Source organism: Hoplias malabaricus, chromosome 6 (genome assembly GCF_029633855.1).
Source record: "Hoplias malabaricus isolate fHopMal1 chromosome 6, fHopMal1.hap1, whole genome shotgun sequence".
Taxonomy (NCBI): domain Eukaryota; kingdom Metazoa; phylum Chordata; class Actinopteri; order Characiformes; family Erythrinidae; genus Hoplias; species Hoplias malabaricus.
In genome coordinates, this window is record NC_089805.1 from 52,014,358 (window position 1) to 52,040,742 (window position 26,385).

The window sequence follows — 26,385 nt, forward strand, 5'->3', positions numbered from 1 at the left end:
GGGTTTCTTCCGGGTGCTCCGGTTTCCTCCCACAGTCCAAAAACACACGTTGCAGGTGGATTGGCGACTCAGTGTCCGTAGGTGTGTCTGTGTTGCCCTCTGAAGGACTGGCGCCCCCTCCAGGGTGTATTCCTGCCTTGCGCCCAATGATTCCAGGTAGGCTCTAGACCCTCCGTGACCCTGAATTGGATAAGGGTTACAGAAAATGAATGAATGAATGAATGAAATAAGAGTTTGTACAAACCGGATTCCAAAAAAGTTGGGACACTGAACTAATTGTGAATAAAAACTGAATGCAATGATGTAGAGATGGCAAATGTCAATATTTTATTCGTAATAGAACATAGATGACAGATCAAAAGTTTAATCTGAGTAAATGTAACATTTTAAAGGAAAAATATGTTGATTCAAAATTTCAGTGTCAACAAATCCCAAAAAAGTTGGGACAAGTAGCAATAAGTGGCTGGAAAAAGGAAATTGAGCATATAACGAACAGCTGGAAGACCAATTAACACTAATTAGGTCAATTGACAACATGATTGGGTATAAAAAGAGCTTCTCAGAGTGTCAGTGTCTCTCTGAAGCCAAGATGGTAAGAGGATCACCAATTCCACCATTGTTGCGCAGAAAGATAGTGCAGCGATACCAGGATGGTGTTACCCAGCGTAAAATAGCAAAGACTTTTAAGTTATCATCATCAACCGTGCATAACATCATCAAAAGATTCAGAGAATCTGGAACAATTGCTGTGCGTAAGGGTCAAGGCCGTAAAACTCTACTGGATGCTCGTGATCTCCGTGCCCCTAAACGTCACTGCACCTCAAACAGGAACGCCACTGTCAAGGAAATAACAGAATGGGCGCCAGCCCTGAGACGTCTCTGCAGGAGAAGCCCTCATCACACTGTGATTAATAGACTCAGGATCTATTAACAGACTCTGGGTCAGGATGCAGTGAAAAAACAGCTGACTTTTCCAGAAGTATGGTTTGTAACAGAAAGACAGTGGTTCTATATGGAACCTTCAACACTTGAAGAACCTTTTAAAGGTTTAAAGGAACACCACGAGACGTACAAGTTCTTTACCAGTTTCTTTACCAAAACTTATTACCAAAGTGGTTCTTCTGTGGCATTGCTCATAGAACCATCTTTAGTACCTTTAAAGAGTGTACACACATAAAAAGTATGGTTCTACAAGGGTTCTTTATTGAAGTTCCTCTATATAAAACCCTGAACACAAACATTTTGCATGATTAAAGGGTTCTTCAGATTGATGGAGAACGTGCTGTAGATGGTTCTATGCTGCCATTTAAAAAGTGTTCCTCTATTGTTACAATGTCAATACAGAACCCTCTCTGCAGCATATTCTTCATCAATCTGAAGAACCCCTTCACAAGGAAGATAACCCTTTAATGATGCAAAGGTTCTTCAAGTGTTCAGGGTTCTGTATAAAACCGTTGTTCTAAACCATTTTGTCTTCTTCTTCACTGTGTTAAAATGGTCATCACCTCGACTTGACTCTGTGATCATTTATGATTTCTCACATAACATTGCGACTGGACAGAGTTTCCAAATACGGAGCTCATATTCTGACAGCACGTGACTGCAGCATCCGTTCGGATCACAATCATCACTCCAGCTCATCCCAGAGGAACAGGACGGAGCTCCATCACTCTACAGAGCAGCTCTACAGGGCCCTCTGCTGGACTCTGGGCTCATGAACTGACGTGCAGCCATTGTGTCATTGAAACTATGGTTCAATTTCAGTAAGTATTTCTGGACGTTGGTGACTATCAAACTCTGACCTTCTGACCTCTTTCAGGACCCCGCAAGAAATGAACAGTGGTGTTTGTTTTTTTACATTAGTTTTTTTAATAATTCATTGAAGTACATGGTTTTAGGAAGTACATGTTATCAATAAGTGTACACAGTGAGTATTTTTTGTTTTTCTTCTGAAGGAAAAGTAGAAACTAAAAATGGCACTCACTACAAACACAGATCAGACGAAGGTAAACAAGCTCTCTACGGAACAGCACTGATCCCCCAACATAAAGACACTTGCATAAGAGCAAATCAGTCACAAAATTGGACCCAAAAAAGGATTGCAAGAATGATGTAAGGTCAGAAAACAGAAGGAAACATATATTTATATTTATATATAATAATATATACTGTAGATTTTATAAAAAAAAAAAATCAAAAAAAAAAAAAGAAAGAATAATACTTTGCGAGGTTAAGAGGTGTTTAGCTACTGTCGTTACTGCGGCTACTGCCGCTGCTGAGGTCGGGTTTCTCTCGTTTATGGATCTGCTCGTGTGCTTTAAGGTGGCCCGACTGGCTGAAGCTCTTGCCGCAGTGCTGGCAGGCGTAGGGTCTCTCGCCCGTGTGGATCTGCTGGTGTGCTTTAAGGTGTCCCAAGCGGCCAAAGCTCTTGCCGCACTGCGTGCAGCCGAAAGGTCTCTCACCAGTGTGGATCTTCTCGTGCGTTTTAAGGACTCCAGAGTTGCTGAAGCTCTTGCCGCAATGGCCGCAGTTGAAGGGCTTCTCGCCCGTGTGGACTTGCTGGTGGTTGCGGAAGCTCATCTCCTTGGCGAAGGTCTTGCCGCAGTGCGAGCAGCAGAAGGGCCTTTCCCCGGTGTGGCTCAGCTGGTGGGCTTTCAGTTCCTTTGACTGGCAGAAGCTCTTGCCGCACTCGGTGCAGGCGAAGGGCTTCTCGCCCGTGTGGAGCCTCTGGTGCGAGCGGAGGTCGTCCGCCTTGGTGAAGCCTTTGGGGCAGTGGGCACAGGTGTAGGGCTTCTGCCCCGTGTGGATGAGCTGGTGCCTCTTCAGGTTGCCTGCCTGGCCGAAGCTCTTGCCGCACTGCGAGCAGGTGTAAGGCCTCTCTCCGGTGTGGATTCGCTGGTGAGTTTTCAGGTTGCCCAAAGTGCTGAAGTTTTTGCCGCACTGAGTGCAGGAGAAGGGCTTCTCTCCCATGAGGTTGCGAGGTTTGCGAGAGTGCGATTTTGTGCCGGCGTGGTGGCCCTTGCCCGCCTCGGCCGACTGCAGCTCGTACAGGTGTGCCACCTGGAACTCGGGGTCCATCTTGACCATGCCTTCGTCTGGGCGCAGCTTGTTGAGCTCAGTGCGCAGTTCCGCCATGTGGATGGACTCTAGGCCATTCATCTCTGACTTGAGGTGGCTGGACATGAGGTTTGGTTCATACTCTGGTTTGAGGGACGCCAGCTCTGTGGCGTAGTAACACTGAAGGTCGGCGTGCTGCTCCGATTTGATGTACTCCAGGCTGTCGGGTACGTGGGTGATGTAGTCGAATACGAGGCTGGGTTCGTAATGAGACTTGAAGGAGTCCAGCTCCGCGCCGTGGAAGGAGCGCAGGTCACCGTGCCGCTCAGACTTGATGTAGTCCAGGCCGCTGATCTCCATCTTGATCTGCTCAGAGCCCAGCTCAGCCGTGCTCAGTGGCTGGATCTCTGAGAGGTCCACGGTGCGGATGGAGTCCAGGTCCGGCTCAGCCTTGATGCAGGGCAGCATGGCCATGGGCTCGGCGATGTCTGAGGTGAGTGTGCTGAGGGTGGGCGTGCTGCAGCCTGAGGTCGACAGCATGGTCAGCGTGGGGGGGCTGCAGTCCCCGCCCAGAGCTTCGCTATCGGACGCCAGGGCGTTGAGTCCCAGCGACATGCACTCTGTCTCCAGCTCGGCCATAATGGTGGGGTCGAGGCCACCCGACCACCAGAGCTTCCGTTCTGAGGGAGGTTAGCTTAGCTAGCGTGGTGCGGAAAAGTTCAGGAGTGCTGCTCTACAGCCGCAGGCTGGGGTTAGGAGCAGCACTCGTCCCTGAGGCTCCTGGGGTGGGGAAGAAGTAAACAGAGCAGAAACATGGTCAAGCACAAGCCGTCGAGGAGCAATGATTACAGATACACAGTATCCTAGCATACAACAATGGGTGTCCAGTACTGACCGCTGATTTTCAACGCTAAAACACACATCAGTAAGTAAACTGCCACTGTCTGTATAAAACACTCCGCTCAAATCTGAAGACTTCAATGCACATGATGGTAAAATATTGTTCTTTTCTGCTCATGTGAACAAACTGTCCTGCACTGGGGGGCTTTTTCATCCCCTGCAATTCTTTCACAACAGTTATAATACCTTTACTGTAGAAAAAAGTGAAGTGACCAAAACCATGTCCCTTTACAGTTAGCACTGGGATATACAGATAATTACAGAAGTATGTCATTACGTCAGACTGTTATTAACAAAGGTAAAATTGGACATCACTTTACAGAGAGTGTTATATGGGATAGACAAGTAAACAAGGACACAAAATGTCTTTCACCTGAGAAGAGCAACCCTGGGTACAATTCCTAATCAAAAGTGAGAGAGTGAATGAATGTGTGAATTACTGTCAGTTCCATGATATGCTTCACATTAAAGTAAATAAATAAATAAAAATAAAACAGTATCCTACATATTCACAGGTGAGCGATATGACAATATTCATCATTATTGTTAAAATTACAACATGATGGCGCAGTGTGTATGTTGTGGATATCGGCTGAACTTCAAGAGCATTCATCAGCTGGAGTTTTAAGGACAAACAAAAAACGTATTTGAATTTAGTATTTATGCAGAATTCAGTCTTGTACATGCAATGTGGCTCTAGTAAGATTATAAAACAAATTAATTAATTTAGTAATTGTTATAAAATTTATAAATATAAAAAAATATAATAAATAAAAATATCAAACTTTGAGGGTACTTGAAGTAAAAAAATGTATCCTACTGCTGAGAGAAGTAGGGATGAGGAAAAATATTTTAATGCTCAAGAAAAAAAAATACTGAATAGTAAATTAGCTGAATCAATCATAGGCAATTTGCATGCAAACTGTTTCCTGGCTCCTGCCCACATATGCTGAACACTGACTGACCGATTTAACGATGGACATGGGCTCTGAGTGGGCACATAGTGGGACCCACTTGGGCTGCCTGTAAGGAATAAATGTGGGCAGCCAGGTAATTCTCTGTGTGGACAGACATGGGCTCACAGAAGAATGGTCTTTATTTACAGAAAGTTGGTGCCCAAGTTGACTTTGTTTAACCTGTCCTGATCCCATCACTGGCCAATAAGAGCATTGTGGGGCCAACATTAAACCTATGGATAAACCTTGTGGCTGCATATATAAGCCATATCAGCTGGGATGTTGAATTAGAAGAAAAGAATGTTGTCTAAATTTTCCACACTTATCAATGTGGCACTACAGGGGCCTTTCTAACAATAGGTAAGACAGTGAAAATAAATGCTTGTTTACTTGTCAAACTCATTGAAGTCTACATTATGAATATTTTGGGAATGTCAAAAGTGCTTAAATACTTTTGATACTAAGGTAACGTCCTAAATAAGTGCTTAAAAAAATCTAGAGCCTGAAAGCCCAGCATCATTAAGTGAAGCAGCGCCAGATGTTGTGTGATGTTGAGATGCATTATTGTAACTGTAAAATGTTGGACATTGTTATGTTACTGGAGCTAGTTCTGCTTTTGAACAAGACAAGGCCTTCACACAATGTATTTGAAAAAAACATTAGAATATGTGAGATTTATTCTGTGAATCTGAGGGGATTTCTTCAATCTGGCGGCGTATTTTACCTCAGAAAAACAACAACAACCAATAGTCGCCGTTAGCTTAGCAGCTAATAAGGATAAGAATGGTGATTCCGCGGCGTCTGTAGCATTATGAGGGATACAAATCGTTTCGTTCTTAATATATTTATAGCGAGAGCTGCTAATGAAGCCCACAAAAGGCAGCCTCGGCTTTTTTAGCACTTAGCTTTAGCCAGTGGCCATCTTGTTTACGGCTAGCGGTAACTCCAGCTGCCAGTGCATTAGCATTAGCATCAGCGCTGAGGTAAAGTTCGGATTCACGCGCGCTGCAACTTTTTACCGCCAAACGCTTCAACGTTACACAACCTTTTGGTCGCCTTCAAAATCGCGGGAAAAGCGGTTGTTTGTGTCCAAACAGTGTTTGGACTGTTAGTCGTTCTGTGTCTCATTAGTTTTTTCCGTTCCACCTTAAACCGTGCAGCTACAGGCGCCAGAAGGTAGCTGCTGCTCAACTTAAGGTGGAACCGAAAAATTCAACCAAGATCCGAGCGAATAAGCAGGTTTTTGGGGGAAATAAGAAATGAAGATGCACACGTTAAAAGGTCCGATGTAAATGCTGCAGATGCGCGGCTCCGTTTGTGTTTTTTTACCTGCACTGTCTCCAATTCATGGTGATTTTGTGCGTTTTTTTTCCGGCCTCCTTTCGGCTGCAATCTGAAGCGCCACGTCCTCCTCCTCCTCCTCTTTCTCTAACAGCAGCTCTCTCTTTCTTTCTCTCCTCCCTCTTTCCTCCTCTCTCTCTCTGCTTAAACCGCATGCATTACTTCCGTCGTGAAAATATAACCTACTTCCGACTGAAAATGTAGGTTTCTGGGTTCCGTCAGGAGTCCTAAGATAAAGCAATGTCCTCAAAATACCTAGTACCTCAATTTAAACCATCATGGGCAAATCCAGTCCTCTCCAACCTACAGCAAAGCAGTTCTTGTAAAGCATGCAGGTGTTGCATTGCTAAAAAATACAGGTGTTACCCTCCAGAAACATGCAGGTGCTTAATTACATTTAAAACGCATATATTCCACAGAAGGCAGATGTTAAATTGCATAAGCATGCAGATAGTCTGCTAAAACATGCAGATGCTGCATTTCCAAAGAATGTTTAAAACATTCTTAACATAAAAAAAAACATTACCACAAAGCATGCAGATGTTCTGCTAGTGGATGTGCATGTTGCACTACTAAAGAATGCAGATGTTCTAATGCATACACATGCTGCATTCTAAAAGCAGATGTTCTTCCAAATCATGCAGATGTTTAGTCAAAAATGAAAAACTTACATGTATCTGTTCTAATGCATAGACATTCTGCTAAAATAATACAGATGTTGCATTGTTAAAGCAGGCAAATGTTCTGCAAAGACTTGCAGATGATGAAAGGCAGACATTTAACTACTTATAGATATTTCTCTAAAATTCATGTACCTGAACACATGTAGACATTTATCTTCTGACAAATACAGATGCTCCTCTACAGCATCCAGTTAAATGCAGGTGTTAAAGCATAATGATGTTGCACTGAAGCCTGCAGAGACAAGAGGGGGACCCTCACTATGGAGCATAATTGTTCATTCAGGGACAACAAAGGAGTTGTTCTTTATATCTTCTCAGCTGCAAAACATGGAATAAAACAATAAACACGTATTGTGCAGTTCCTGGAAGAAATGAAGAGCACAGCAAAAATGTGTTGCAGATGTTGATATGGTATCCCGGGTGGTTACTAAAGTGTTGCTAGACTGTTGCTACAGTATTTTAGGTGGTTTCTAAGGTTTGGCTAGGCAGATATGGTATTCCAAGTGGTTGCTAGGCTATTGCTATAGTTGTTTAGGTGGTTGCTATGGTATGCCTGATGGTTGCAAAAGTAGTTACTAGGCGTTGCTACATTATTGCTGTCCCATGTGTTTTTTTACAGTTTGTCTAGGCTGTTGCTAAGATATATCAAGTTTATTTAGGTGTTGCTGTAGTATTCCACTTGGTTACTATGGAATCCCAGGTCCCAGCGTCTTAAGGTTTTGTGAGGCAGTTGCTATGAAATCTCTGGTGATTACTAAGGTGCTGCTAGGCTGTTGCTATAATATCCCAGGGGCTTGCTAATCTGTTGCTAGGGTATTCCAGTTGTTTTCTAAGGTTTTGTGAGGCACTTGCTGTGGTATGCCAAGTGGTTGCTAAGGTGTTACTTTGCTGTTACTATGGTATTCCAGCAGGGCCTCTAAATTTAGTGAGATGAGCCCCACAGTCAGGCCAACAGGAGCAGAGGGATGTTCTTATTGGTCAGTCCTAATTTCTGAGCCTGTCTAAATGTGCCTGCACACAGAAAGATAGAAAATTGCTCAGCATCGCCCCAAGTACAGCAGTCCGTGTGGGCTTGAATTAATCACAAAATGAAAAACCTCAACCTTGACTAAACTTTATCTTTTGTCAGAAACACTTTTTATAATTAAAAAAAAACTGAAATTACAAATTTACAGCTGTTTATTTTGTTTTTGTAACAATCACTGTACATTTATTTTTGACTTGTTTCAACTGTAATTTGGAATAATATAATTTATCAAAAACATAGCCCAATTTCAGTTGTAATAAACAACAAAATATACTGTATAAGTAAACTGTAAACAAGTCCAGGCTCAGCTCGACATCACATGACATGACATGAGTTTGTGGCTTTTCCACTGGCAGGGCTCCCCCGCCAAATGGAGACAGTGACGTTGCAAAATGTGTTGTTTTAGTTTTTTGGACCGAACACAGCTCCGCCCCCAGTTCTCAGAGGTCAGTTTTGTTGCACGTTCGGCTTTCACTGGAAATTTTCGTCAGCCATCGGCCCAAGAAGAACTTAAATCTCTTAAACAACCCTTGAGGTAAAGTTATGAGCTGCCGTTGTGAGTCCGATAAAAAATAAATGTGAAAGTTGCTGTAAAATTTAAATGATTTTACAAGCGGCGGTTTGTGCTGGATTTGAATGAGCTCTGCATTTCCTGGTGATTGACATGGCTCTGGCCAATCAGCACTCTGCAGGGTAAATACCCCACCATTTAGTACCTACTCGGCTCGGTTGGGACCCGGAGTGAACTGGCACTGAAAACGTACCCTGCTCCAGGACCAGACTTGACCAGTGGAAAAGCGAAAGAGCCGTGCTGAATCGAGTCATGTAGATTCCATGAAGTGGAAAAGCGCCAAAATTGAGCGGTTCTGAGGGAACCTGAAGACCTGCTTTCTGATTGGTAGTCACCACTGCGTGTCTGTGCAGCTAATTTGCATAGAGTTGAGTGGAGCTGAACTATATCTCATCGCTATATCTTGTTTTACAGCAGTAAACAAAAACAAACCAGACACTTTGACTCTAACATATTTTTGTTTATTTCTCACACAGTAATGTCCCAGTTTAACAAACGATGTTCATAAAAGTCACTCATGGCAGAGATGGACACATCATGATGGCACGACCGTTCCCACACGCAGGAATAATAATCAAACACAGGAGGATGGACACCCGGAAATACCAGTGTCATTACAGAATTTAAGGTGGAATTTTAAGACGTGAGCTGTTTAGGGAAGAAAATAAAACAATAAAAATAAAGGCAGGAGAGGACCATCGCTATTATACAATTATTAATAAAATAATAATAAACAAAGAAGAATAAGATCAGAGAAGAAAATCGGCCACAATCACTTTCCCTAAACATTTCCAGAGGTTCATCCAGTTCAGACTAAAGTGGCAGGCGTCTGCATTTCCCCTCGTTTCTTTCCAGAGGGTCGTTCCTAATCTGGACTCTGGGTGTTTCTGAAGGTGTGTTTATTGTCCTATGGCTTTAATCAAACAATTTGTCTTCCGTCCCTTTTCAAAAAGGTTGTATATTAGTTTCCAGGCGTAAATCCTGTCATTTAACATTCACACACCAACCTTCACGTCCAATGGTCCAGGAATATTCACAGAAACCCACACCACATTGGTCCGTGGCTTTATAAGTAACTCAGGTCCACAGTTTCAGCGTAGCATCGAGGTGCAGTTTTAGCCTCTTGTCTGAAATGAGCTACTGGAGCCAGCGAGACTCCCATTCCCTATTTCCTTTGATCTTATTTAGAACATTTTACTATTAAATATCTGTAGGCTTTAAAACTATGTCTCAGAGGAGAGCACCAAGTCCTATACCTAGTGCCAAGTTTCACATTCCTTCCGAAGCCAGCCTCGAAAGATCTGAAACTACACAATCACAGATATTCACTCAGTGTTTGTGCCAAAACAGAGGAACACCACCTTAAATCTGGAAGATTATTTGTTTGTTTAGCCCCTAGTATGTGGTTCTCCCCTCCACCGCTGTGTGTGGCCAAGAATAAAAAAAGGTTTTATAAAAACACAGAAGTAAAAATGTAAATATAGTGAGTGGTTTGAGATAGCAACACTGTAACTGATGTACGAATGTGCAAAATGAAATGAAAACAGTGCCCCCTAAAGGTGAGAATATCTAGACCTCTGCTAGTCTCGAATTGCCATAGTCTCAAGGGAGAACCTGGTGCCTTTGACCACTTAATGTGGCCTACTACACTGCCTACTACAGCGGGAAAGGAATCTGATTAACCACACTTTAGGACCAATCCCAAGTCTGATATTTTGGCCTGAGGAAGTTGAAAGAGGCAGAGAGCCAATCAGAATGCAGCTGGCAGAATCCCGACAGCGAGGCCAGATTAATGCAAGATGTGGGCGGAGCGTCAGGGGCTGAGACTAGACCAGAAGGTATCTTTTTTAATTTATGAGCACAAAAGCCATTTGTGCTAACAGTGCCCCCTGCTGGCAAAGCTCCACACTGCCAAACATGCTCTAAACAAGGGCATTCCCGAGCCATGCTGGGATTCTCTGTGGGAACGAATCACAGTTTATATTTTTAAACCCATTGCAGGGACCCTAATGCCAACCCTAAGGGGCAGTGCAGGTGATCAACAGCATCACAATGGGGGAAAGTTTAAAAAAGGCTGTGTCAGAGACATATCTGCAATTACCGTGTCTTTCCCTGGTCTGCCCTCTAGTGGAACACTTCAGTTACAGGCGTAACACACAGGCCAGTCTGTGAACACACGGTTGTTTACACAAACGCATGGCCAAACAGCAAGTACATCTCTACCCTAACACTGCACTGAAATAAATCTGAGACTGTAGAGTCAGGAGATATTCCTGCTGAGAGCTGCATTCTGACGCAGGGCGTCGACAGGGTTCACAGGCATTTTACGTCCTATACGCGACGTCTGTAACTGTACAATCAAGACCACCTTAAATATCTAGTATCACTGGGTAGATACTTAATGTGGCGGAGACCATCGTGTTCCCTCTAGGAACAGCTCAGTTTTCCCAGCCCCAGCTCACACTGCTCACACACATCTGTAAACGTGGGAATACATGTAGACTATAAACGAGAGGAAGGAAGGTGCGCTCCAATGGAAGCAGAATAAATCAAACGTGATTAAAGCTCTCACCGTGCATCCAGACCACGCTCTGAGTGAGAAACCAAGCAGAGAAGAGTCCTGGGAACTGAACAAACACAACAGTGAGAGTGTCCACAAAGACCAGGACCTTCTGAAGCCTCCTACAGGAGAAGCACACCCTTCTCCAACATCCTCCAGCTGCACTGAGAACTCAGAGACGGACAGTCAGAGCTGTGGAGAGTGGAGGCGAACAGAACCAGACGTCCTCCTCTCTCTCAGGTTCCCGAGCAAGCGTCTCACCGTAAACCTCGGAAACAGGCCACGCCCACTCCCTGCCCATTCCTAAAGCCTGACAGGGTTTTAAGGGTCAAACTCTGTCCTGTTCCTTTTCCTGACCGGGATATGGCTCTCGTTCCTTAAACAGAGAAGAAGAAACAGAGAGAAGGAGAAGGTAGGAAATGAGAGTAAGGGGTTAATATCTTCATCTTCTGGCTCCCTTTTACATTAATAATATTTATTTACATTAATTCTCTTCCAAATCTGTCATATAAACCAGTCTTTTGAGCAGTGTCTAAATGTTTAATGATGAAAATAAAAATGTAAAAAGGATGTAAAACTGCATACAATAATGTGACGTGCTACCAACACCCAGAGCTGGACACAGCACGGTCCAGACTCCAGAGCTGAACTGACCCTCATCATCGATATTAATATTAATAATAATAATAATACTCCTTTTAGAGAAACTACACCATTTACATCAAAAACACCTTAAAACTCAAGCGTGAATAGAACAGTGACGTCGGGAGTAGAGCCGCAGTGACCTGTCCAGCCCGTTAATCAGATCCTAGATCAGTTCCCACAGATCAGACTTCAGATCCAGCCTTCGGATCAACAAAAACACTGTGTAGCCCTGCCCCAGGTTCAACCATCTTTAAATGATAGAAATAAAGGAGCAGTCAGTCGTTTTCTGACTTCAAGAGATCCTGTGCTTAAGATGTTTTAGTGGGAGAGAGAGATGCTAGGTGTTGCTAGGTGGTTGCTAAGGTAACTATGGAGCTGCAAGGCCCAGGGTATATATTACTCTACACCCTGTGGTTTATAAGGAGTTGCTTGGCAGCAGCTGTGGTATCCCAGGTGGTTGTTAATGAGTTGCTGTGGTATCCCAGGTGTTTGCTATGGTACCTGTGGTGGTTTCCAAGGCCAAGGCCAAGGTTGCACTTTACAAAAACAAAGTAGAAATAAGAAATAATCAGCTTCACAAACTATGTTTACTACATTCGGGCTGTGAAAAACAACTGACTGCACCTTTATTTAATCACTAATTTCCAGTAAATAAATATAATACATTTGTGACTGCTCACTGCTGATCTTTAAGGTGTTTTAGACCTAATCAATAACCTTTAATAAACAATTGATAAACCCTGTACACCCTGGTCGTACGTTCAATTCTGGGGCTCCTGTCTCCTCAGAATCCTCACAAAGTGCAGGGTTTTTACAGATACACATCAGGAGAAACAGGGAAGGCTTTTCTCCTGTTAAAAACTAAGAAAGATACTTTAAAACGTGTGAAACATTCAAAACCCACACCGTGCTAAAGACGGAGGTGAGTGAGAGGAACCTCTCTAGATACAGGTTTTACTGGCTCTGTTTAGGGGCCTGTCCCCAACGTTTGTGCTAAAGTTAAATCATGAACGTCTGATTATGAAGAATTGCTGTTTGATTTTAGGAAGAACTGCGCTCCTCTGTGCCTTCGCTTCTCTCCATCTTTGGTCAACCTTCTCTGTGCCTCATTCACCCTAATAGAGCCAGGGCAACCCCACTCAAACCTCAAAAATCCCCCAGAATTCTTTGGGTGAGACAAACACAGAGACAGAGAGTTTCAGTGGGACTCAGAGCAGTGGACAGTGGAGGTGAATGGAAGCAGACGTCCTCCTCTATATGCCTCTCACAGAAAGTGAGGACAGTAGACGGTGGGGGACACAGGGCTGGTGTCGGGCCGTAGTTGGTAGAAGGGGGTGGTGTTTAAACCCAGTCCTGGGTAAGAGGGATGTGCAGGATGCTGTGGGGGACACACCCTGGGTGAAGGTGTCCACTGTCCTCCATCATCAGGGAATAAAATGCTGTGCGCATGTGTGTTGGAGCCCTGGAGACGGCTGCTTCCATTCACCACCACTGGAGACTCTCTGCAGTCCAGCCCTGAGGGACGTCTCATGTCTCCTACGTCAAAATCTTCAGTAAAGAATGTCCTGTTTTAAAATTAGATCACCATCCTTTACACAAAGGACAGAGGGGCGCTGTGTCCGTGTCCTCACTCAGTCTCAGTCTCTGTAAACATCTGGACCAGGTTCTTCCCTTTATTATTGCAGAAGAGTCAGGGACCATGGTGAGGACGATGAGGTAAAGAGGTGAGGACTGTGAGGAACCGACGTCAACCACAACCACAATGATGATGTGTTCACAGACACTGGAGACGACCTCCACGTTCTTCTGCGTGGGAATGTGGATAGTCGGCGCGGCAGCTCGGCCTGTACACAAGAACCTGGACCTGGAGACTCTGAACACAGTCTTTTCCACTGCAGGGTTCCCACTGCATGGACTCTACTCAACCCAGTTTGGTCCTGGTTCTGGAAGCGGGTTCTTGTTTAGTGGCTGTTCTCTCGTGGTTCAGAGCGAGTCGAGTAGGGACTAAACCGTGGCGTGTAAACCTTGCAGAGCGCTGATTGTCCAGAGAGAGTCGTCACTCTACGCCACGCAACGCAACGCAGACGACCAGCACCAACTCTCCATCTGTAAAATCTCCAGCTGCAGCAGAGATCACGTTTGTTTTTATCCGACTCACGACGGCAGCTCGTAAAATGACGCCGTGGTCTTTTGAAGAGGTTCAAACGCTCCTTGGATCGGTGGCCGACGAAAGAATCCAGCGAGAGCTTTCAGTTTTGAGTTTTTTGAGTTTTGAGACAAAAGTGGATGCATTTTGAAGTGGGAGCTCTGGGAGTGGAAAAACCTGCAGGGACCAGGGACTGAAAAGTGTGTTGAGTCGAGCAGAGCAAGTACCATGCAGTGGAAAAGCATTAACCACCCCTTCCCTGCCCAAAGGGTGCGGGTCAGCCGTGCGACTGAGGTCTCCTTAAAGCACCACTACATGAGATGTGGTATTGCTCCTGGGCTCCCCCTACCCTCCTCCACAAGTTACATAGTGCCGTTTCTGCAGTGCTACGTGTGAAGTAGCAAAGATTGAGCCTCTATTCTGCTTATTAGAGCTCAGTGGAGCATCACAATGATTTTGAAGCTATGATTTAAAGGTAAACATATTACATAATGTTGCTTTAATGTTTGGACGAGCTGAGATCAGGATTCGTTTTTGCAGCTGATTAAAATAGTGATAATCAAATTCATTTTATTACTTTCAGGCCCTTTACTTTCAGTTCTAATTTTAATTTGAATTAGTTTTAGGGCAAAGCACCTCACTCATTCACACAGTCACTTACGTCAGCCATCAGCCCAAGGAGAACTTAAATCTCTCACTCACTCTCTTAATTCACTCACTCGGTCGGTCACTCACTCACACACTCTCACTTACTTTCAGTCACTTAGTCACTCACGTCACTCATTCACTCACCAATCCTTCACTTAGTCACACATTCATAAATTCGGTCGGTTGCTCGCTCACTCACTCAAATTTCTCTTTCATCCTGATAAAAGCTCATTTACATAATTAAAGCACTGATGAAATATTATTTAAATTCACAGTAATAATAAAAACTCTGAATCAGTCCCTGCTCCCTGAGCTCCCACTGCTGGTCTCTCACTGAAACACACGCCTCGTCCGTGGCCAGATGGTCAGAGCTCATCAGAATCAGGCACCGTTAATGCAGGACCCCCGACTGTGTGCAACCCCGTGGTCCAGAGTTCTGCTGCCGGTGTGTGAAGGGAAGCCTTAAAAACACCAAACACACCACCTTAAAAAACTGTGACGTCTAGGTTTACAGTGAGCGGAGCGCTGAAGATAAAGATACACCAATAACCACCAGTCAGAACATTAAAAACACTACTGGATCACTACCAGAACGGGAAGACACTACTCTAGCTCCAGGTTCTGTACAGAGGTCATGTCTCGGGTTCTGCTCCGGTTCTGCTGTTGCGCAGTTAAACTTCGGGGCATTTACAAACTTCTGGAGCTCCGGTGTAGCCAGGAAGGACGAGGGGAGCTCTCCCTCAACCGATCCATGAATAATCCTCCCTTCTCTAGTTCCAGAACCGCTCCGTTTGGGCCCAAAGAGCAGCACTGGTTACTGAGGGAGAGTTCTGAACAGGCCTGGCTCTAAAGCTGAAGAAGGGATGAGAACGGAGATGATCGCAACACTATGAGGAGTTATTCACGTGGAGATCCGCCGCTTGGTTCCCGTCCCGCTGGCCCGGTTCTGACAGTCTGTTTCTGCAGAGGTATTCTGTGTTGAGTTTTGAAAAACTCCTGGAATCTCCCGTCACGTCCGGAGAGTCGCGGCTCTGTCTGTGTGGAGACGGGTCGTGTTGGAGTTCTGCTCGGAGAGGGATCGAGTCAGACACGCTCCATTATTTACCATTATTTACTATTGTTTTCCTTCCTGTTTACTACAAACTAAAGGTCTCAGCAGTGCTTTAAACGTCCAGAACCGAAGGAAGGGCACTTCATCGAGACGCAGCGAGACCTGTCTGTTCTTTTCCACAAACGAATCCCGAGGTGAGAATCAAAATCGTGAAAAGTGGCTCCTATTTCACACTCCTCCTGAAATCCGTCCCGTCAGCGGAGCTCCACCTGTCTCCACACACCTCCAGCGGACCCTCATTTCATCACGGCCCCCCGGCCCCCCCTCACGTGGCCTTCCCTGCATGAGTCCGGAGGTGGGCCTGGAGCTTGCTGAGCTGGGGGAAGGACTTCCCACAGTGGGGGCAGTGGAGGCGGGGATCTGTGTCTTTGTGCGTCTGCCGGTGAATCTTCAGCAGACTGGAGCGGCCGAACTTCCTCCCGCACTCTCCGCACACGTGCAGCTTCTTCCCTCCTTTACTCCGGGAAGACCCTCGCTCCTCCTCCTCCCCCTCTTTTTCTTCCTCTTCCACAGGGCCACCCCCACCCCCCTCCTCCTCCTGAGGGTCCAGTCCAGCTCGCTGGGGGCCAGGATCGCTCTGACTCCGTGTCACGGCTGGATCCTCGGGGTCCGCCAGGATCTGCAGAGCCTCCATCGACTCCTCGCTGTCCTCCAGGAGCTGAGACGGAAGAGTGAGGAGGCGCTGGAGCATCGAGGGGGACTTCAGCTGAGACTCTTCACCTATAAACACACACACACACACAGTTAGTAACACACTGCAGTACTGAAGTAGTCTCCTGCACTGTGGTGCTGTGTGTGTCCTCTGCAGTGACGGAGGACACAGTGGTCTTCACTGATCATTATTACGAGGTAATGCTCTGATTACCACCCAGGGGGCGCTCTCCCTCGTCCCTCTCTCTGTAACCCTTCAGTTAGAGTGGAACTCACCCACAGAGCTGCTGACGGAGGTACACTGGGGGTCGGAGGCGGGGTCCTGAGGGTCCGGAGCCTGCAGCCAATCGGGCGGCTCAGCTGGGGCCTGGAGCCAATCGGGAATCTCGGAGGGTAAATCTGCGTTCTTCTGGGAGCTGGGAGACAAACTCTCCCGGACATCCCCAGGTGAGACCCCTGAGCCTGGCCCCCCGCACTCCTCCTTCCCACTCCGCCCTTTAATCTGCCACAGGTCGCTGCACCACTTCTCCCCGAACACCTTGTCCAGGATGGGCACCCAGTCCTGGGACACGGTGATGACCGCCGGTCCGTCCCCCTCAGACTCTGCTGGACAAAGGACACAGAGAAGGACAGTGAGGGACACTGGAGGACCAGAGCGTCCCTGAGACCAGGGCACTGTCCTCGTCCCAGACATCGGGGAGAGGACAGCGGCTACATCTATTTACAGTTATTTAGTTCCACAGAAGACAAACTTAGCTTCTCTCTTTCCCCATCCTGTCCACTGTCCCTTTCTGTCACCCTCCTGTCCACTGTCCCTCTCTGTCCCCCTCCTCTCCCGTCCCTCTGTCCCCCTCCTTTCCACTGTCCCTCTCTGTCCCCCTCCTCTCCCGTCCCTCTGTCCCCCTCCTTTCCACTGTCCCTCTCTGTCCCCCTCCTGTCCACTGTCCCTCTCTGTCCCCCTCCTTTCCACTGTCCCTCTCTGTCCCCCTCCTGTCCACTGTCCCTCTCTTTTCCCCTCCTGTCCACTGTCCCTCTCTTTTCCCCTCCTGTCCACTGTCCCTCTCTGTCCCCCTCCTTTCCACTGTCCCTCTCTTTTCCCCTCCTGTCCACTGTCCCTCTCTTTTCCCCTCCTGTCCACTGTCCCTCTCTGTCCCCCTCCTTTCCACTGTCCCTCTCTTTTCCCCTTCTGTCCACTGTCCCTCTCTTTTCCCCTCCTGTCCACTGTCCCTCTCTGTCCCCCTCCTTTCCACTGTCCCTCTCTTTTCCCCTCCTGTCCACTGTCCCTCTCTTTCCACTGTACTTTCCACTTAAACTTAATTGTTGTGATTATATTTTTATATGCACGGTGGCGCAGCAGGTAGTGTCGCAGTCACACAGCTCCAGGGGCCTGGAGGTTGTGGGTTCGATTCCCGCTCCGGGTGACTGTCTGTGAGGAGTGTGGTGTGTTCTCTCTGTGTCTGCGTGGGTTTCCTCCGGTTTCCTCCCACAGTCCAAAAACACACGTTGGTAGGTGGATTGGTGACTCAAATGTGTCCGTAGGTGTGAGTGTGTGAGTGAATGTGTGTGTGTCTGTGTTGCCCTGTGAAGGACTGGCGCCCCCTCCAGGGTGTATTCCCGCCTTGCGCCCAATGATTCCAGGTAGGCTCTGGACCCCCCGCGACCCTGAATTGGATAAGGGTTACAGATAATGAATGAATGAATGAATGAATATTTTTAAATCCATAGACCTCACTGCTATAAACATAACTCCACAGTGTTGATCTTTATCCAGAGTCACTGAGCACAAAGCCGCTTTCCTGCAGTGGGATCAGACACAGCAGCTGTGCACATGGTCCACTCTGACCTTAAACACACCTCAGGGATGCTGTTTATTCTCATTAATTGGTTGTGGACGGCTCCGTGTCAGGAATCGGGACGGAACAGGGTCTCGGAGCAGGGTCCGGACCAAAGTGAGAGTTGAAGAATACAGAGCTGAGAAATATGCCTCGTCTCTCAGCTCCACGCCTCAGTGCATTGTGGTTTTCTTTAGAAATGAGACGCTACATCCGCACTGACACAAAACAGGTCACAGACACACACCACCAAAACAGGGGAAACTCGCCAAGCTCAGACCTGCCCCAGGGTGAGAGAGGAGCCCAAGATCAGATCTGCCACGGGGTGAGAGAGGAGCCCAAGATCAGATCTGCCCCGGGGTGAGAGAGGAGCCCAAGATCAGATCTGCCACGGGGTGAGAGAGGAGCCCAAGATCAAATCTGCCCCAGGGTGAGAGAGGAGCCCAAGATCAGATCTGCCCCAGGGTGAGAGAGGAGCCCAAGATCAGATCTGCCCCAGGGTGAGAGAGGAGCCCAAGATCAGATCTGCCACAGGGTGAGAGAGGAGCCCAAGATCAGATCTGCCCCAGGGTGAGAGAGGAGCCCAAGATCAGATCTGCCCCGGGGTGAGAGAGGAGCCCAAGATCAGATCTGCCACAGGGTGAGAGAGGAGCCCAAGATCAAATCTGCCACGGGGTGAGAGAGGAGCCCAAGATCAGATCTGCCACGGGGTGAGAGAGGAGCCCAAGATCAAATCTGCCCCAGGGTGAGAGAGGAGCCCAAGATCAGATCTGCCCCGGGGTGAGAGAGGAGCCCAAGATCAGATCTGCCACAGGGTGAGAGAGGAGCCCAAGATCAAATCTGCCCCGGGGTGAGAGAGGAGCCCAAGATCAGATCTGCCACGGGGTGAGAGAGGAGCCCAAGATCAAATCTGCCCCAGGGTGAGAGAGGAGCCCAAGATCAGATCTGCCCCAGGGTGAGAGAGGAGCCCAAGATCAGATCTGCCACGAGGTGAGAGAGGAGCCCAAGATCAAATCTGCCCCAGGGTGAGAGAGGAGCCCAAGATCAAATCTGCCCCAGGGTGAGAGAGGAGCCCAAGATCAGATCTGCCCCAGGGTGAGAGAGGAGCCCAAGATCAGATCTGCCACGGGGTGAGAGAGGAGCCCAATATCAAATCTGCCCCAGGGTGAGAGAGGAGCCCAAGATCAAATCTGCCCCAGGGTGAGAGAGGAGCCCAAGATCAGATCTGCCCTGGGGTGAGAGAGGAGCCCAAGATCAGATCTGCCCCAGGGTGAGAGAGGAGCCCAAGATCAGATCTGCCACGGGGTGAAAGAGGAGCCCAAGATCAAATCTGCCACAGGGTGAGAGAGGAGCCCAAGATCAAATCTGCCCCAGGGTGAGAGAGGAGCCCAAGATCAGATCTGCCCCAGGGTGAGAGAGGAGCCCAAGATCAAATCTGCCCCAGGGTGAGAGAGGAGCCCAAGATCAAATCTGCCCCAGGGTGAGAGAGGAGCCCAAGATCAGATCTGCCCCGGGGTGAGAGAGGAGCCCAAGATCAGATCTGCCACGGGGTGAGAGAGGAGCCCAAGATCAAATCTGCCCCAGGGTGAGAGAGGAGCCCAAGATCAAATCTGCCACGGGGTGAGAGAGAAGCCCAAGATCAGATCTGCCCCGGGGTGAGAGGACGATGGAGATCAGACCTGCCCTGTTGTGAGAGGAGGATAGAGATCAGACGTGCCCCAGGGTGAGAGAGGAGCCCAAGATCAGATCTGCCCCGGGGTGAGAGAGGAGCCCAAGATCAGATCTGCCCCGGGGTGAGAGAGGAGCCCAAGACCAGATCTGCCCCGGGGTGAGAGAGGAGCCCAAGATCAGATCTGCCCCGGGGTGAGAGAGGAGCCCAAGATCAGACCTGCCCTGGGGTGAGAGGAGGATGGAGATCAGACATGATGGAGATGATCACACTCATATTTGAGAGAGGATGTGAAGATAACGGTGGCTATGTGCCAAGACGTGCTGCCAGGAACTCTCACAGGAAACAGAAACCAGAGACAGAGCTGTGGTGAACAAACACGGCCTTCTACACACGACATCACAACACCACTGTCTCTACACCTCCCTCACAACACCACCCTCTCTACACCACCCACACCACCATCTCTACACCACTCTCATTACACCACCCACACCTCCGTCTCTACATCACCATCTCTACACCACTCACACCACCGTCTCTACACCTCCGTCACAACACCACCCTCTCTACACCTCCGTCACAACACCACCCTCTCTACACCACTCTCATTACACCACCCACACCTCCGTCTCTACATCACCATCTCTACACCACTCACACCACCGTCTCTACACCTCCGTCACAACACCACCCTCTCTACACCTCCGTCACAACACCACCCTCTCTACACCACTCTCATTACACCACCCACACCTCCGTCTCTACATCACCATCTCTACACCACTCACACCACCGTCTCTACACCTCCGTCACAACACCACCCTCTCTACACCACCGTCACAACACCACCATCTCTACACCACTCTCATTACACCACCCACACCTCCGTCTCTACATCACCATCTCTACACCACTCACACCACCGTCTCTACACCTCCGTCACAACACCACCCTCTCTACACCTCCGTCACAACACCACCCTCTCTACACCTCCGTCACAACACCACCCTCTCTACACCACTCTCATTACACCACCCACACCTCCGTCTCTACATCACCATCTCTACACCACTCACACCACCGTCTCTACACCTCCGTCACAACACCACCCTCTCTACACCACCATCTCTACACCACTCTCATTACACCACACACACCTCCGTCTCTACACCACTCACACCACTGTCTCTACACCTCCGTCACAACACCACTGTCTCTACACCATCACAACACCACTCACACCACCATCTCTACACCACTCTCATTACACCACCCACACCTCCGTCTCTACACCACCATCTCTACACCACTCACACCACCGTCTCTACAGCTCCATCACAACACCACCGTCTCTACACCTCCGTCACAACACCACCCTCTCTACACCACCGTCACAACACCACCCTCCCTACACCACCGTCACAACACCACCCTCTCTACACCACTCTCATTACACCACCCACACCTCCGTCTCTACATCACCATCTCTACACCACTCACACCACTGTCTCTACACCTCCGTCACACCACTGTCTCTACACCATCTCAAAACCGTCTCTACACCATCACAACACCACCCATTCCACCATCACAACACATCTACACCACCCACACCACCATCACAACACCGTCTATACACCATTATCACAACACCACCCACACCATCTCTACACCACCCACACCACCGTCTCTGCACCACCCACACCACCGTCTCTGCACCACCATCTCTACCCCACCCACACCTCCATTTCTACACCACCCACACCTCCATCTCTACACCACCCACACCACCATCTCTACACCACCATCACAACACCAGCCACAACGTTTCTACATCACCCACACCTCCGTCTCTACACCACCCACACCACCATCTCAACACCGTCTCTACACCACCATCACAACACCAGCTACACCGTTTCTACACCACCCACACCACCATCTCAACACTGTCTCCACAACACCACCCATACCATCTCTACACCACCCACACCACCGTCTCTAGACCACCGTCACCACCACCACTACCGTCAATACACCACCCACACATCTGTCACTACACCATCCACACCTCTATCACTACACCACCCACACCACCGTCTCTACACCACCATCTCTAGACCACCCACACCACCATCTCTACCATCAATACACCATCCACACCTCTTTCACTACACCATCCACACCTCTTTCACTACACCATCCACACCTCTTTCACTACACCATCCACACCTCTTTCACTACACCATCCACACCTCTGTCACTACACCATCCACACCTCTGTCACTACACCATCCACACCTCTGTCACTACACCATCCACACCACCATCTCTACACCACCCACACCTCTGTCACTACACCATCCACACCTCCGTCATCACACCATCCACACCTCCGTCACTACACCACCCACATCACCCTCATGCCTCTGTAAGTACTCCACCCACACACCTCAGTCACTTACATCACCCACATACTACCCCATGCCTGCACCGCACAGTCTGCACCCTCTCTCTGAACAGCACACTGCACACGCACCGCCTCCTGTCTACACAGGCTCCGCCCCTGCCTGTGAGAACCATCTCCAGCTGTGCATGGATGACTACGGAAAATCTTCAGAGTTTATCTGGAGTTCATGCGTGAGAGGCTTCAGTTTCTCTGTCTCTCATTTTTCTCTTACCTCTCTCTACCTCTCTGTCACGTCTCTTTCTCTCCCTCTCCTTCACTCTTCTTTCTCACTGCCTGCCTGTTTCTCTCTCTCTGACTCACTCTGACTCACTCTCTTTCTCTCGTTCCCCTCTCTCTTTCTCTACCTCTATCTATCTCCAACTCATTCTCTCCTGAGTGTGTGAGTGACTGTGTTCTCTCAGTAATCAGTTACAGTTGTGTGTGAGGGTCTGGACGTTCTGGACATTCCTGTGGTCAGTTCTCTATGTTAGTGTTGTTTCAGAGAAAAAAAAAAAAAAGTGTGACACGTTTGGAACATCACATTTAGACAAAATCAGATCCAACACTTTCCAGAGCACTTGCAGAAAACCCACACAGACACAGAGAGAACACACCACACTCCTCACAGACAGTCACCCGGAGGAAACCCACACAGACACAGAGAGAACACACCACACTCCTCACAGACAGTCACCCGGAGGAAACCCATGCAGACACAGAGAGAACACACCACACTCCTCACAGACAGTCACCCGGAGGAAACCCACGCAGACACAGGGAGAACACACCACACTCCTCACAGACAGTCACCCGGAGGAGACCCATGCAGACACAGAGAGAACACACCACACTCTTCACAGACAGACACCTGGAGGAAACCCACGCAGACACAGGGAGAACACACCACACTCTTCACAGACAGACACCTGGAGTGGGACTTGAACCCACAACTTCAAGGTCCTTGGAGCTGTGACAGAGGCACTACTTGCAGTTCCACTGTGCCGCCCACTTTTCCACCAGAAGAACAATCATCAGAGAAATCATCACTCCCACTCATCCCAGAGGAACTTCATCACTCCAGAGAACACAGTTCCACACACCAGAGGAACCCCATCACTCCAGAGAACACAGTTCCACTGTTCCACACACCAGAGGAACCCCATCACTCCAGAGAACACAGTTCCACACACCAGAGGAACCCCATCACTCCAGAGAACACAGTTCCACACACCAGAGGAACCCCATCACTCCAGAGAACACAGTTCCACACACCAGAGGAACCCCATCACTCCAGAGAACACAGTTCCACACACCAGAGGAACCCCATCACTCCAGAGAACACAGTTCCACACACCAGAGGAACCCCATCACTCCAGAGAACACAGTTCCACACACCAGAGGAACCCCATCACTCCAGAGAACACAGTTCCACACACCAGAGGAACCCCATCACTCCAGAGAACACAGTTCCACACACCAGAGGAACCCCATCACTCCAGAGAACACAGTTCCACACACCAGAGGAACCCCATCACTCCAGAGAACACAGTTCCACACACCAGAGGAACCCCATCACTCCAGAGAACACAGTTCCACACACCAGAGTAACCCCACCACTCCAGAGAACAAAGTTCCACTGTTCCACACATTAGAGGAACCCATCACTCCAGAGAACACAGTTCCACTGTTCCACACATTAGAGGAACCCATCACTCCATAGAACACAGTTCCACACACCAGAAGAACACCGTTCCACACACCAGAGGAACCTCATCACTCCAGAGAACACCGTTCCACTGTTCCAAACACCAGAGGAACCCCATCACTCCAGAGAACACAGTTCCACACACCAGAGGAACCCCATCACTCCAGAGAACACAGTTCCACACACCAGAGGAACCTCATCACTCCAGAGAACACCGTTCCACTGTTCCAAACACCAGAGGAACCCCATCACTCCAGAGAACACAGTTCCACACACCAGAGGAACCCCATCACTCCAGAGAACACAGTTCCACACACCAGAGGAACCCCATCACTCCAGAGAACACAGTTCCACACACCAGAGGAACCCTATCACTCCAGAGAACACAGTTCCACACACCAGAGGAACCCCATCACTCCAGAGAACACAGTTCCACACACCAGAGGAACCCCATCACTCCAGAGAACACAGTTCCACACACCAGAGGAACCCCATCACTCCAGAGAACACAGTTCCACACACCAGAGGAACCCCATCACTCCAGAGAACACAGTTCCACACACCAGAAGAACCCCGTTCCACACACCAGAGGAACCTCATCACTCCAGACAACACAGTTCCACTGTTCCACACATTAGAGGAACCCATCACTCCAGAGAACACAGTTCCACACACCAGAGGAACCCCATCACTCCAGAGAACACAGTTCCACACACCAGAAGAACACCGTTCCACACACCAGAGGAACCTCATCACTCCAGAGAACACCGTTCCACTGTTCCACACACCAGAGGAACCCCATCACTCCAGAGAACACAGTTCCACACACCAGAGGAACCCCATCGCTCCAGAGAACACAGTTCCACACACCAGAGGAACCCCATCGCTCCAGAGAACACAGTTCCACACACCAGAGGAACCCCATCGCTCCAGAGAACACAGTTCCACACACCAGAGGAACCCCATCACTCCAGAGAACACAGTTCCACACACCAGAGGAACCCCATCACTCCAGAGAACACAGTTCCACACACCAGAGGAACCCCATCACTCCAGAGAACACAGTTCCACACACCAGAGGAACCCCATAACTCCAGAGAACACAGTTCCACACACCAGAGGAACCCCATCGCTCCAGAGAACACAGTTCCACTGTTCCACACACCAGAGGAACCCCATCGCTCCAGAGAACACAGTTCCACACACCAGAGGAACCCCATCGCTCCAGAGAACACAGTTCCACTGTTCTACACACCAGAGGAACTCCATCGCTCCAGAGAACACAGTTCCACTGTTCCACACACCAGAGGAACCCCATCGCTCCAGAGAACACAGTTCCACTGTTCCACACACCAGAGGAACCCCATCACTCCAGAGAACACAGTTCCACACACAACACTGAAGCCCTGGTTCTTTGATGAAGGAACCCTACAGTTCTATTTTCACCTCCACAGCTGAGGACAGGAGAAGAAGGCCTGTTACCGTTTGTGTTCTTGCTCGGTTCCTGTGTCGGTTCCTTAGCTGCGGTTCCCTCTGAGCTCTCTGGAGACTCGGTCCGGTTCTCCTGAGGTTCTATTGGTTCTTCTTCTTGAAGCCCTTTCTCCTCCATCTCGCGAACTCTCTCTTTCAGCTCGCGGTTCTCTCGCTCTGTCTTCATCAGCTCCAGCAACAGGTCGTCAAAACTGTCCTCCACGATCTTCGTCAGCTCACACACCGCGAAGTCTAGAACCTGCTCCATCACCACCTTCAGCTGACCTGCATGAGAACAGAGAACACAGAACCCGTCAGAAAACACACAAACCAACTTCTTCGCGGAGGCTAAGGTGGCTGCCCAATGTGGAGCATGTGAACGCAAAATAATGTGAAACTGGTTTAAAACTGGTTGTTCGTGGGAATGCAGACGAGAAACATAGCAGCTCAGATTTGAAAACACTCAGCAGGCTCTTCCTTTTTACTAAACTACACACACATCCCCTGATCTAGTGCACTACATAGGGGGTAGGGAGTAGGAAGCAGGGAGTCATGAGTTGTCAGCTCTTAAAAAGAAGTGATTAGTCACCTCTGAGCGGTCAGAACGGTCATTCCTCACACTGAGACAGCCGTCTGGACACGAATGTGTGGAGGATGTGGCGCTTCCTCCTCCCTCCTCCCTCTGACACAGCCACTGTTTTGAGGAACAGAAACTTGAGGCTTTAATGCCGTGTAAACACAAACACACACTGCTCTCCCCCCTCCTCCCCCTCACACTGACTACGGCCGGACCCCTTCACTGCAGAACACACTGCCTGGGTCCAGCACTCTGCTGGCAGGAGACTAATGAACAATACAGACGCTACCGGACCCTAGTGGTCACTATTGGACTCTAGTGAGTCGGATAAAAACAAACGTGATCTCTGCTGCAGCTGGAGATTTTACAGATGGAGAGTTGGTG

At 48.5% G+C, this 26,385-nt stretch overlaps 2 protein-coding genes across 4 annotated transcripts in view; both read right to left on the reverse strand.

The window, feature by feature from the left end:
* Positions 1-1,433: 1,433 nt before the first annotated feature.
* LOC136699827 (zinc finger protein 883-like) lies at positions 1,434-6,374 on the reverse strand. Its single transcript, XM_066674841.1, has 2 exons — positions 6,243-6,374; positions 1,434-3,837 (listed from the first exon to the last, which is right to left on the reverse strand). The coding sequence occupies exon 2, from the start codon at positions 3,694-3,696 to the stop codon at positions 2,242-2,244; it is 1,455 nt and encodes a 484-aa protein (XP_066530938.1). The 5' UTR covers positions 3,697-3,837; positions 6,243-6,374; the 3' UTR covers positions 1,434-2,241.
* Positions 6,375-8,209: 1,835 nt separating this feature from the next.
* The window catches only part of si:dkeyp-113d7.10 (uncharacterized), a 35,850-nt gene continuing 17,674 nt past the window's right edge, over positions 8,210-26,385 (reverse strand). Inside the window, exons 2-5 of one of the 3 annotated variants that reach the window (XR_010803677.1) lie at positions 25,437-25,709; positions 16,573-16,902; positions 15,123-16,365; positions 8,210-11,471 (exon numbers count right to left, since the gene is read on the reverse strand). Coding sequence is in view for 2 of the 3 variants with exons in the window: in XM_066674842.1 (XP_066530939.1) it covers positions 15,911-16,365; positions 16,573-16,902; positions 25,437-25,709 (1,058 nt within the window). In the remaining variant the exon portion in view is untranslated. Of the gene's footprint in view, positions 16,366-16,572; positions 16,903-25,436; positions 25,710-26,385 lie in introns of all 3 variants that reach the window. The other 2 variants (XM_066674843.1, XM_066674842.1) reach the window with 2 other exon arrangements.